Source organism: Pygoscelis adeliae, unplaced genomic scaffold (assembly GCF_000699105.1).
Source record: "Pygoscelis adeliae isolate BGI_AS28 unplaced genomic scaffold, ASM69910v1 Scaffold108, whole genome shotgun sequence".
NCBI classification, from domain to species: Eukaryota; Metazoa; Chordata; class Aves; order Sphenisciformes; family Spheniscidae; genus Pygoscelis; species Pygoscelis adeliae.
Window position 1 is genome coordinate 9,332,440 of NW_008825498.1, and position 12,010 is coordinate 9,344,449.

The 12,010-nt window shown below is 40.9% G+C and overlaps 2 protein-coding genes across 2 annotated transcripts in view; both read left to right on the forward strand.

The window, feature by feature from the left end:
- Positions 1-6,795, forward strand: part of ROCK1 (Rho-associated, coiled-coil containing protein kinase 1) — a 93,385-nt gene extending 86,590 nt beyond the window's left edge. Inside the window, exon 33 of the mRNA XM_009331451.1 lies at positions 5,268-6,795. Coding sequence (XP_009329726.1) covers positions 5,268-5,271 — 4 coding nt within the window. The 3' untranslated portion in view covers positions 5,272-6,795. The remainder of the gene's footprint in view (positions 1-5,267) is intronic.
- Positions 6,796-11,127: 4,332 nt separating this feature from the next.
- Positions 11,128-12,010, forward strand: part of USP14 (ubiquitin specific peptidase 14 (tRNA-guanine transglycosylase)) — a 21,636-nt gene continuing 20,753 nt past the window's right edge. The window contains exons 1-2 of the mRNA XM_009331496.1: positions 11,128-11,202; positions 11,885-12,007. Coding sequence (XP_009329771.1) covers positions 11,128-11,202; positions 11,885-12,007 — 198 coding nt within the window. The remainder of the gene's footprint in view (positions 11,203-11,884; positions 12,008-12,010) is intronic.

Below are 12,010 nucleotides of genomic sequence, written 5' to 3' on the forward strand. Positions count from 1 at the left end.
CTAGGTTGGCAGTGCTACCAAAATAAATGTCCTGCAAACATTCCCTGCGTGAAGTGCAATAAAAGCAAACTTTTGCATGTAAAGAGACATTGGGTATATCATGAAACATCCTCCTGCAGAGGAGAGTAGGGGAAAAAAAATCTGAAAGATACAAAGGGTGCTGATTTTCTTGTCCCCATAATTAACACTAAAACATAAGTGATCGTAGTTTTGAGATACTAATATATTTAGTGAAGAAGGTCCTCAAGGTAATCTCATCCAGGAAAATTACTTTAGGCCTCGAATACAAAGCTGTCAATATAAAAAACCAGTGATGTTGCAGGCATTATTGTGTTAGAGTTAATAATCAATGCAACAGCACGAGGAGAAGGACATAAAAAGAAATCTGTGACCAGCAGTTAAGAACACGTAGCTGTGCGAGAGTATTTGGGGAGAAGCCATATTCACAAACACTGAACAAAGTCTCAGTTTGCCAGTTACAGTTCAAATGGCGGGAACATAACTGAATCATGATGCAATTTTACATTTTTCAACACTGGCGCTTAAGCAAGCCGAAGTTGTGAAACACAGAAACACTTCTGATTTGTGGGGAGATTTCCTGGGAAGTGGGCAGTTTTTCCTTACAGTCTTCACTGTAAAAATCAGTTGAAAACAAGGGTGAGTGCAGTGGAAAAGTGCACAGTGATAAACCTGAGTTAAGAAAAATGACTGTAAAATCAGAGTTTGCTTACTAAATAGTAGCATCTTCAGTATTGTACCAAATAAAGACAAATCAGTAATTGCTAATTTCAGTGGGTTTCAGTCATGTTTGTTAGGTACTTATGTGGTGTGTACTCGTACAACAGAATCTTGTTAAACTCTTTGTCTTGTCTACGAAATGTCCGTTTCTCCCAACTTCCAAAAGCTTTTATAAAGCTTCACAGTGTTTCCAAACTTATTTTTCCTTCAGTCCTCAATTTTCCAAGATTTACTGAAAAATGTTAGACCCCTCTATAGGCTTTTAAGACTTTTGGATATAAATTATACCTGCTGATTTTAAAATATGCATCACTAATAGCTGTTGTTTAACATAGTCTTTATTTACAATAGGACTGTTGAAGAAGTACTCCTGTGGTTGAGAAAAATAGGAAGTGCTTTTATGTATTGTATGATACATTTATTTGAACAATAACCAGGATTCTAGAAACTAGTTACTAAAGGCAGACCTTTAAACAGGCAGATAAAGATAATAGAAGTACTTAGAAATTGTTAAAGAGCTCTTTCACTGATTAGTAAGATTTTTCAGTGAGTCTTGGAGCACCTAAGACTGAAAGAAAAAGCATATGATGTTGATACTTAAAAGGATTAGGTGGAATGATTTTGATACTGAATGGTCATCCCACAATAAATTCTGGGGAAAAAAACCCAGAACTGATAATGTAAAATTCATTAATCCACTTTTGAAAGAGTTTTTAAAATGTGACACTGAAATAATGCTAGTCAACATTGCTTACCCAAAAAGATGCCAAATTAACTGAGAATCTTTTGATGAGGTAGCATTCTTGGACAGTAAAAAAATCCCAAAACAACAAACTCCCCCAAAACCAACCAACCAGCCAATGGGGTTAGAATTATTCTAATATACCGTTTACATGCATCTTTAAGCTGTATTAACTGGAATAATCTAAAACAACACTTGGAAGATCATAGGTCCTGATCATACATTTTAGAAATCATCCTCTGTTATTGAGTATACAGATTCTTCCTTCCCCCGTGCCAAACCTTCCCTATGTAGAGTTCACTTTGTAAAGATAGTGCATACTTCTTTATTTCACATTGTGATATTTAGAGTTGTAGACTTTCTTTTCCAACAGACTGTTTGAATTGTATTCTGAGTGTGCTTTCCTTTCCATTTGTCCTTGCAAGGTCCTCTGGTAGCTGTAATAACCAGATTTTTTTTAAGTTCTGTTGCAATGTTTGTTTCCCATTTTTGGGAGGGTCTTCAGATGAGCTATACTGCAGTTACTGTGATACACCTCATGGTAGGGTGGAAAGGGGGAATTTGCATCTGTACGCACACTCAGAATTAAAAAAAAAAGGAGGTTAAAAACCTACAGCTCTGGTATTCAGATGTCTCATAGCTGTTAGCTTTTCAATAGTGTTGTGTTGGGGGGTTTTTTTTAGCATAACCATGTGATTTCTCAAGTTCTTCATTTCAAGATGTTAACTTTTTTTCCAGGCATTTTAGAGCTAATTGGAAAAGCACAGAAACTGTCATCCATACTCTTTTATGGGAGCAAATCCATTTTCTTAATTCATTGACTCTTTTTCACTCTGTCTTAATAGAAATGCTGGTTTGGGGTTGCCTTTAGCAAGAACAAGTTTGCAGCTAATCTCTTACAGAATGAACAGATTTACATATTTTAAAATTGACAGTAGCTCTTAAAGGAATGGGTCTGTTTGGGGAAATCAGTTATTCAGACAATTTCTGTTATTAATCCTGTTGGTGTTTGTCGTGTGAGAGTGTTAGAGAATCGTAGAAATACGCAAGTAGTAAATGGGAACTTCTTTTTTAAAATGAGAAACACCATCTTTAAAGCTGTTTTTTTAAGATCCTAGAGATACCGTGAGCCTAATATCTCACCAGCACCAGAAGGAGGAGAGCTGCACGTCCCTGCGCTTTATCTTGTGTCAGCTCATGCTTCACAGATTACCACAGTAAACTGATGTATTTTCCAGCAGAGAATTAATCTAGGAATGTTTTCACTAAAGAAAAGCCAAAAAACCCAAAGCGTACCAACAAAAAAACCCCAACCCAAACCTCACAAAAGAAAAGCGTGTGGTTTTCTGTTGGGTTAGGAAGTTGTAGTGATTCATTGAAGAGTCCAGAAAGCACCAGATCTGTCTGAAGAATGGAAGGAGGAAGGGTGAAGATGGTCGTCTTGCACTAGTTGAAGTATCAGGTCGGATTAGCTGTTCAGAATACTGCAGTCTTGCATTTTCTCCATCTGCCCTAGTGTACAGCCTTCGTTCACACCTTTCTCCATCACCCAATGAGATCTTCCAGGTTCTTGGGACGAAATAAAGCTCTTAGGTTTGTGGCAATTGAGAAGTTAATACCTGCGTGGTATCTTATCTCTTTAACTTCTTGAATTTTTCTAACAGACTGTGATGTGAATCAAACAGTTAACATTTATGTTACTCTTCTAGACTGAGCCCAAATCCGTCAGTGAGTTTGACATAATTGATATTTGACCTTAGAAATCTTGCTTCTTAATGATGTTTAATACTGACATAGCTTCTTAGAACGTATAATTAATTTACAGCACACTCTGTTTCAACACTGCATATTGTAGGCACCAAGTATGGAGGAAGAAGCATATTGAGCATAAGCAATTTAGAGAGGCACAGTACTTGACCAGCAAGAGTGCTAGGTATGTGCGTGCTGCCGGCCTGTCGTGCTGCATGGAGATGTGCTCAGGAGGCAGGTGGGGAGCCCCCGCACCTTGCTGATGCTTGAGGAGCTGCTCGGGCGGCTTTGTGGCACGCTCTGTCCCCATCAGACAGCTGCCACTGGGTTGACTGGAATGTAGTGGGGCTTGCGTGGCACCTGCAGAGCAATGCGAGCGAACAATGAAAAGATTGAGTTACACTGAGCAAATAAGCATTCGAAAAAGGTCAAATAGGAATTTCTCTTTGAAGCTATTCTACTGTGGATGTTTTTGTGACTTTCTCAGACAAATTTGATGTTAGTTGTGTCTATGAACTAGATGATCACTGCTGTGATGTAGTATGGCCAACTGTGCCCTGATATCACTACATATTCCATCCTGTATGTTTAGAAAGAGGAGGCATTGGATTTATTTTAGGAAAATTCACTTCTGATGTACCAGATGTTTAAATTTAGATTATTAAATAATTTACAATGGATCTTATATACTGAACACTTAACTGGTGATTGCACAGTGGCTGAGCTAATCTGACAGCCTGTTGCTACTTAAGGGGGAGGATTTTCCTTCCCTGTCTTCCTTCCCAGCTCTTCTGTCACTGGTAAGTGCTTGAAATGATCCATTTTGGACCCTTCCATGAAGGTCCACAATTCAGTTTCCTGACTATCAAAAAAAATGTAGACTTATTTTGCTGAGCTAGTGAGTAGGATCAGCCCGCTGAGAAGTGCGGTGATCTGACGACAGGTAAATAGGAGGGTGCTCCCCTGGGGTCAGGTAGGTGATAAAGTGGGATGAACAGCGGGCTCTTTTCCTTTCGGGAGGCAGCCAGTTATTAGGTCAGCTTCTCTGGACTCAAGGCACTGCACCCTGCAGTTCTCATCCTGACCTCTTTACCTAGCTGTGGGAGTAAGAGAAGCAGTGATGATTTTTATGGGAAATACGTGTTTAGCTTTCACTAAGTATCTGAAAATTGTTCTCTTGTCAGACAGTATAGCAGAACTTGATCTCGGTGATGAGAGTCCTACCATGTAAGCACGCATTAACTATTTTGTCGAATGGATACAGACTTTAACACATGCTTTAAGACATTTCAGTACATTTCCTTTAGGGACTGATCCACCTTTCTTTGCAGTTGGTAGGCAGCACTTCATTGACTTCGTGGAGAAGTGCGTCAGACCCGCTAAAAGGAGCTCCACGTTTAAGTTCATCTTAAGTTCTATTCCTCATTTTAATAACTTATCACTAGGAAATAGGCATCAGAACTTCATGATGAACTTGCCAGCATTTGCAGTACTGCTTCTAGAACTGAAACTACACTTCATAGTTTATAGTATGCTAACTTACACACATTGGATCAGCACAGCTGAGGTGTTTTGTTTTAATATATTTGGACTTGGGCACCTGATCAAGTTAATGCGTGTTTAAAAAAAACCAAAACCCAACCAACCAAAACTCCTGTGCATCAGATGAGCTCTGGCAACTGCATGTGCCTGCTCTTAGCCCTGTAGAGAGCCTTGCCTTGTCCTGCAAGTGAAAGAGGGTCACCTTGCATTTGCCATGAACACACCCATGATTGTTTACTCTTAATCATTTACTTGTAAAGCTGCAGTAATATTATCATCTGTCTGATCTCTGTGTTCATTTAATGTTGTTTGAAATTCAGAACAGTTTGTGGAAGATTGTGTAGGTATGATCTTAGTATTGTACCGTGTCAATTGAAAAAATAGTTTGCTAACGTAAAAGTATTTTCTTCACTGAAGCTCTTGGCAAACATGCACTAGTGTTATGAAGCTAATTTTTACATTTGTTATTAATTGTCTGTTTTTTTCTTTGTTCCAGCTAACCACACGTACAGTGCTTAATGGAATCTCATGGGATGCGGTCTGAGAAACAGGGCTTTTTTTAACCACACAGAGCAGTGCAGACGGGCTGTTGTTCCTTTCAACGTAACTATCACAGGCTTCAGGGTTAAGATTGCTATTACTGTCTCCTCCTTGCTTTGGCACAAAAGCACGCTGAGGGTGTTTAATTGCGGGTTTGCCTAAAGGTAGATTAGATTAATTATTACTATGTAATGCAAGTTAAAGCAAATAAAGCTTAGCTAGGTGTATAAAAAAAGGTGCTGCCTTTTTGGATTTTTAAAAAAAGCCTGTCAATCATGATGAAATGCAGCCAACTTTCTTCGTATCAGTGAAAGAAAAGGACTGTTTACCCTGTGAAGGGGATATTTATGTCAAGATGAGCATATGAAACGGAGTAGAGGAGGAAGGTTTCTCAATGAGAAGGACTGCAATTGCTTTCAAGACTCAAAAGTTGTGCTCTTGAAGACTGCAGAACTAGCTTAAAAATGAAGCCTTATCACTTGAACTTCAGTGCCTTCACTGCAGAGTTCTTAACAGCCTTAATGCTAACCACCCACTATGGAATGGATCAAAGTGTTGAATATTTTGCGTTATGCTTTACAAAATACTGATTCAGCAGGTTTGTAAAGGGGGGGAAGCAAGTAATTGCCTTTAATCTATGCATTTTTGCCAAGCCATACTGAATTATTTTACTATTAGAGGCATTAGAAACTAACAGTAAAAAGAACCACCAAGTTCGGAAGCATATTTGGAGTACATCATTTCTATAACTGTATAATGTATTGCCTTACAATTTTAAGTGATAACATACATTAAGTTAACAAACATTTAAGAAATATATGCACTGTTTGAAATGTAAATTATTCTTAGAACACTTTTACTGGGTTTTACATTGTCCTTTTAGTGCCTTAATTTGAGATAATTGTATTATTGCCATGTCAATAAATGTAGAAATCTAAAACTAAACAAAGGAAACCTCTCAAAAACTATTGCATATCAGTGGTTTTTACTGAATTTTAATTGGTTGAAATATTGTAGATGCTAGATGCATTTCCTAAATTAAGTACAATCTTTGAATGAGAATTCCTCTTACAAAGAAAGACTGATTCTGTTTCATAAGCCAAGAGATGTGTAGGCAATGCAAAAAAAAACCCCAAACAAAACATACAACACAAAAGCTCCGAGTAATTCAGGAATTTCAGTAAATGCTGTCAGACTCTTGCTTTGTAGCAGGAATACATTCATGGTATGGGCAGTATGGTTTTATTTTATTTTATTTCTTAACCAAATACCTCCTCAGTAATTTATAATGGCTTTGCAGTTGTGTATTAAATAAGAAGCACTGGAAAACTGATTCGTCCTTAGGACGATTTGCATGTTTCAAGTGGTATTGAAAGCCGCACTGATGGATATGTAATAATAAACATATCTGTTATTAATATGGTAATGACTCTGTGCTCATTTAATGAGAAATAAAGTAATTTATGGAAAGACTCTTTTGAAAATGACTGGCATGGTGTTTTCTCCTGACAGCAACTTATACAACTTTCTAAGCATTCAGACACTGCAACAGCTTTTAGTACGATGTGCATTTGCAACATAATGCCTAGGAGACTCTGAAACATTTTTTTACTCTTCTACATGAATAAGTAAATACCATATTAAATAATTTTTTCATTCCCTTATTCTCACGGCCTGCTGTAGTAGCCTAATTTATATTTATTATTCAACCACCACCCTGAGCTTGCCTTGTGGTTGCTTCATCCTTCATGACGCAGGTTTGGAGCTGCAGAAATCCCACTTATTTGGGGGGAGGGAACCCTGTTCAAAAGACAAAAAAAGTGGGGTGGGTTTTGTTCGTGGGGTTTGCGGGTTTTTTTGTTTTTTCTTTTGGAACAGCCTGTGCATCCCCTGAAGCTAGCTGTCCATAAATCTCCCTGGGTAATCCGCCAAGGCCTGTGGAACAATGGAGTAAGGACGGACAAATTACATGCGAATGATTGTACATCCTTGGAAGGTCACAGAGCTGGGAAGTATAGATAAATAGACATAGGTGATGTGGTAACTTCAGAAAGTTCCTCTGTGTTGAGCTTGCTGTATCAGAAATGTCAAAGCTGTGGATGCAGCACACTAAAGACTACCTTCCAGATCACCAGTCGCACCGACGGTTCGCTTGCAAAGCAATACAAGGGATAATTATGACCTACTTTAATCTCCTATCACTTACCCAGAGGGGAAATAATATAGTAAGACGATTAAACGTATCTTACTTAAAAACATACATTATTATAGGAAATTTAGAGCAATAGAAAAGGCCTATCATTCTCCAGACCCAGATTAGGTTTTGGATTGCTCTTCTGCTTTCCTTTATGTGTAACTGGCTACCTCTACAGGCTCAAAAACTCTTACTTGAATGATTTCTTAATCAAAAAAAAGTCATATCTTGTAGTTCTGTATTTTATGAATCTGAAAAACAGCATAAAAACTTATGAATAGATAATGACTCGTGGGAAGAGGGAAGGATTGTGGAAAAAATGGGTTTGCTCTACAGATTGGCACATACTATCATTTCCATAGCTTTTTAGCAATGCTGAAATTCTGCAATTCTTTTTAAATGCTGATTTTTCTTGGGAAAGAAGCTGCAGACATAATGAAGTGTAAAATTACATTGACTTGTATGTCTGGGATAAGTTGCAACTAAAATGCTGTAATAATAAAGTCTAGACATGCAAATTACAGTTTGTGTGTTCAGGTATACTGATGTTGGCACTTTTTTACTGTAAGCAAGGTGCCTATCTACAGGAAGAGCTATACTTTGAATAGCAAATTCAGCCAAAGGTTTCTACTGTTAGGAAGAGTGATGCTTACAATCTCAACTGTGCAAACAGATATTTCAGGGAAAAAAATAATTGTTACTAAACTTCTAGCAAGCATCAGCTTTGCCATCCAGAAAAAAAATCATCAGTGTGCTGCTATGTTCACTACAGCTCCATTTTTTCCGGCTCTTGCCTTCTTATTTTGCTTAGCTTTTACCCTTGTCTCTGATGATTCCTCTTACAGGAACATTTTGCCTACACTCATCTAATACAGAGAGTCATCAAGAGATGTGAACGTGTAAGCTGTGAAGAGCCAGCATAAGTCAACCTGGCTTCGTTCATATCAGTGAAGCTGTAGTTTTACACTCTGCGAAATCGAGATGTCTAGATTCTTACGTGATCATTTTTTGATTTGCCTCCACCTTTTTTCCATTTTCTATTACTGTATTAGGTTGAAAGTTCGTTAACGTTGGTAGAATGCCAAAATCTGCTCTTTTTCATTCCCTCTTCAAGCCCCCCTATTCCCGCTGAAGGAAGCGGGAAAAGAAAGTAAGAGTAGCTAACTGTAGCAAAACAGCCTGGGTAATAAGGATACGGCCTCTCCCACAAGCAGGATTTAGCAGCAGCCATTGAGGCTGTAGCCAGAAGCAAGTCAGCAATCACGCAGTGAGAGGGGGGGCAGCAGGTGCTCAGCTTCCCTCTGAGCTGGTGAACTCTACTGGGAACTTTTTATGTGCTAGTTACAAACACAAAAAATGCAAACAGAGCTTTGTTCTTTTTCCTTCCCCTAGATGTACATTTCTCTTTACCCTGCCATTACGTTTTCTGTATCATCTATTATTAGAAGTCACACCTTATTGACACTGCATTTATCAGTTTGTAGTTGCTGTGAGATAGGGATCAAACGTAGCGGTGGCTTTCAGGTTGGGAGTGCCTGGGCTGTGCCGTACCCCAGGCCCCCTAAGTCGGCTGTAGGAGCTGTTACTGCGCAGGGCAGCCACGGTGGTCTCCGTTTGGGCCTCGCTCAGCCCTGCGTGGTGCTGGGAAGATCGTGCACACCAGAGTTTTGTTCATGTATCTTGTTTCTGTTCCTCATTTGCTGAGCGCTCATTTGGAGGCGGTCAAGGCTTGCAGTGCAGGAAAGTGGAATGCTTGCCTTTATCAGGAAAAAGAACTTTTATTTAAACATGTCAAGCACTGCAATGTATCGGGACACTGGAAAATCAGACCTAAAGCACTTAAAACTAGGATTATTTTGAGTTTAATATGCATGGCAATTATCTGTAAGACGGGAGTTGTTAATGTGATTTGGTCCTACCTGTGCCGTGAATATACGCTCATTAAAATGTTTAAAGCCTGAAGATACATAGAAAGGTTCCCAAGAACATTATGGTCCCCACAGAAAATAAAATGTACGTTAATAAATGTACCTCTCAAAATACTGGATGAGGATGACGCATCTTCCCCTTTAAAGAAACAAGAAACATAAATGCAGTATTTTAATTCCCGAGACTGATTATTTAAAATACTGTTTTTATTCTTTGTTCTGTCATGGGCATCACAGAGGTGCCTAAAGCATGCCTTGCTTGAAGGGGCTTGCCTTGCTTCCCCACGCCTTTTGCTGTTATCGCAGCACCTGCTTGTACCGTCTGAGGGTACGCTTACTGCTTGCGCTCCTCAGAACTGAGCCACGGGGGATTTCACAGCCTTTTGTAAACAGATCTGGACTTGCTCCGACCCATCTTCCAGCATTAATAAATCCTGCTGGCCTGCACGCAGTATTGTGCTGATGACACAGCCCCAGCTTTTGGATCCAAGCTGGCCTGCACCCGGCCAGCTCAGGATGGGAAGCAGCCGAGCGCGGGTGGGCCTGCAAAAGGCCACGGAGACACAGCCGGGGCAGGCAGCTCTGCTGTCCCCGTGCCCCCGCGACCCAGCCTGGGGTTCCCTCAGGGCTTGTCCTCACCAAGAAAAAAGATGCATTTAACAGTGTTCAACCAATCTTTTACAATTTTAATGTCGTCAAGGTAATCTGTACTTCATATTTATACATCAGGTTGCACTCTTTTGTCTCTATACTCCTTACGTCAGTTTGTGTAAGATTCAAGGAAACCAGCATCTATTGATCTCCTCCTTAAGGAAAAAGGCACAAAGCTGTTACAGCAGGAAGAGGCCTACGCGATCTCGGAGGAAAGAAGAGGGAGGTAGTGGTTCTTCACCTTGTGGAGGTCGGGAAGAGTTCTCCTGCAGATACAAACCCCGATTCTTCTCCTTCAGCACAGCACCCTCTAGTGCCTTTGCCAAATCCTGGAAACGAATGGCCGGCGGTTGCCCGAGACCTGATCCTCTAAGGGTTACATACAAGAACCTATGCAGTGCAGCTTCAGACTGTAGAGCATTCGGTTTTCATTTAGGGGTCACAAATAAATGGCCTCTATATAGATCACTGTCGGTATTAAGAATGAATGGCTAGACTGGAGGTATCCTGCCGACTCACGGGTAGGCAGCTGGGATCTGCTCTCACTTGAATAGGTGGTCTGCAGGATCCCACCCTAGAACCGGATTGAAACTTTTCTAGAAACCTCTTTTAAGCAAGTCAAAGTAACGTAAGATTCATCACCCTTGCTGGTAAACTTTAACAACACTTAAATCGCCTTAGTAATTGGAAACCCCATCTTAATTCAAAATCCAGCTTAATTTCAGCATACCACCCACTGGAGCTTCTCTGCGAAATGTAATCCTCGTTCCTCAAAACTTTCTCTCCATGTCTAGGAGCCTACACTGGACAATAAAATCGACTTTTGTTGTTCTTCTCTAAACAAACTGGAAAGACTGAAATGTCTAAGCCTTCCATCTCAAGGCTTACTTTCAAGCCCCGGACTATTTTTATGGCCATTTTGTATATCCTTCTTTGACTGTTTGGAGTTGAATATCACATTTGGCGAGCAGCACGTTTATCAAGGAAAGATCCTTCTTGTTTTGGGTATCACTTCTATAGCAAAAGCAGGGCCAGAAGTGCAAATGCAGACAACCAAACAGTGGCAGAAGCTGTGGCAGAAGTTCTTACAGCTGCAGCTGCCAGAGAAGCTGGTGAAGGTAGTAGCGCCGGGCTTCTAGAGGCGGCAGCTAGGAGGGGTCTGAGGAAGGGATGTTTCTTTCCAGCATTTTCTTCCTTTGTATATGTTCAAGCACTGCTTTAGTTTCTTTAATCACAGCCTAATACCAAAAGCTTTTGTAGAAGCTGTTGAGACTCACGTCTCCATGTCTACTGTTTTTAGTACCTTTAAAACCGTTAGTGTCCTGAAGGCTCCTGGCCATTGCCCTCACACTCATCCTTCAGCGCTCCTTCTGTTACCTATCACCGAGTCTTAAAATAATTGCTGGTAGACTAGTCATCCCCTCCCCCCTTAATAAAGTCCTTCTGTTGACAGTTTTCTCTCTTACTCCACGTTTTCGTATAACCCAAACGTGTCTCATCCACAACAGCCCGTCCTTTTTTCTCCCCCTCCCACCTTCGTGCAGTCACAGCTTTCGGGCACGCCAGCAGGACGTCTGCAGACCCATCCCAGCCCTTTGGCACCTCGCCCTCTGCACTGACGTTCCCTGCCCGTGGCACCAACAGCGCTTCCGGCCCGTTCGTGGGGACCGGGCTCTTTCCAGGCTCCCACCCGGACACCTTAGGCGGTGGCTCTGCGTCCGGTTTGCGCACAGCAGGTTTAATCAGACCCAGCACCTAGCCAGCCGCTAATTTCAGGTCGGTTATACGTTTCCGGGTTAGAGAGAAGCCCGGTATTCAGTCACGCTTTCTCGTGCGCCGCTCTCTCCCGAGAAACTACCGTTGCCCGCGGACAGCCCACAGCCGGAGCGGTTTCTCTTCGCCGGGCGCTCTGCCCTGCGCCAGGCC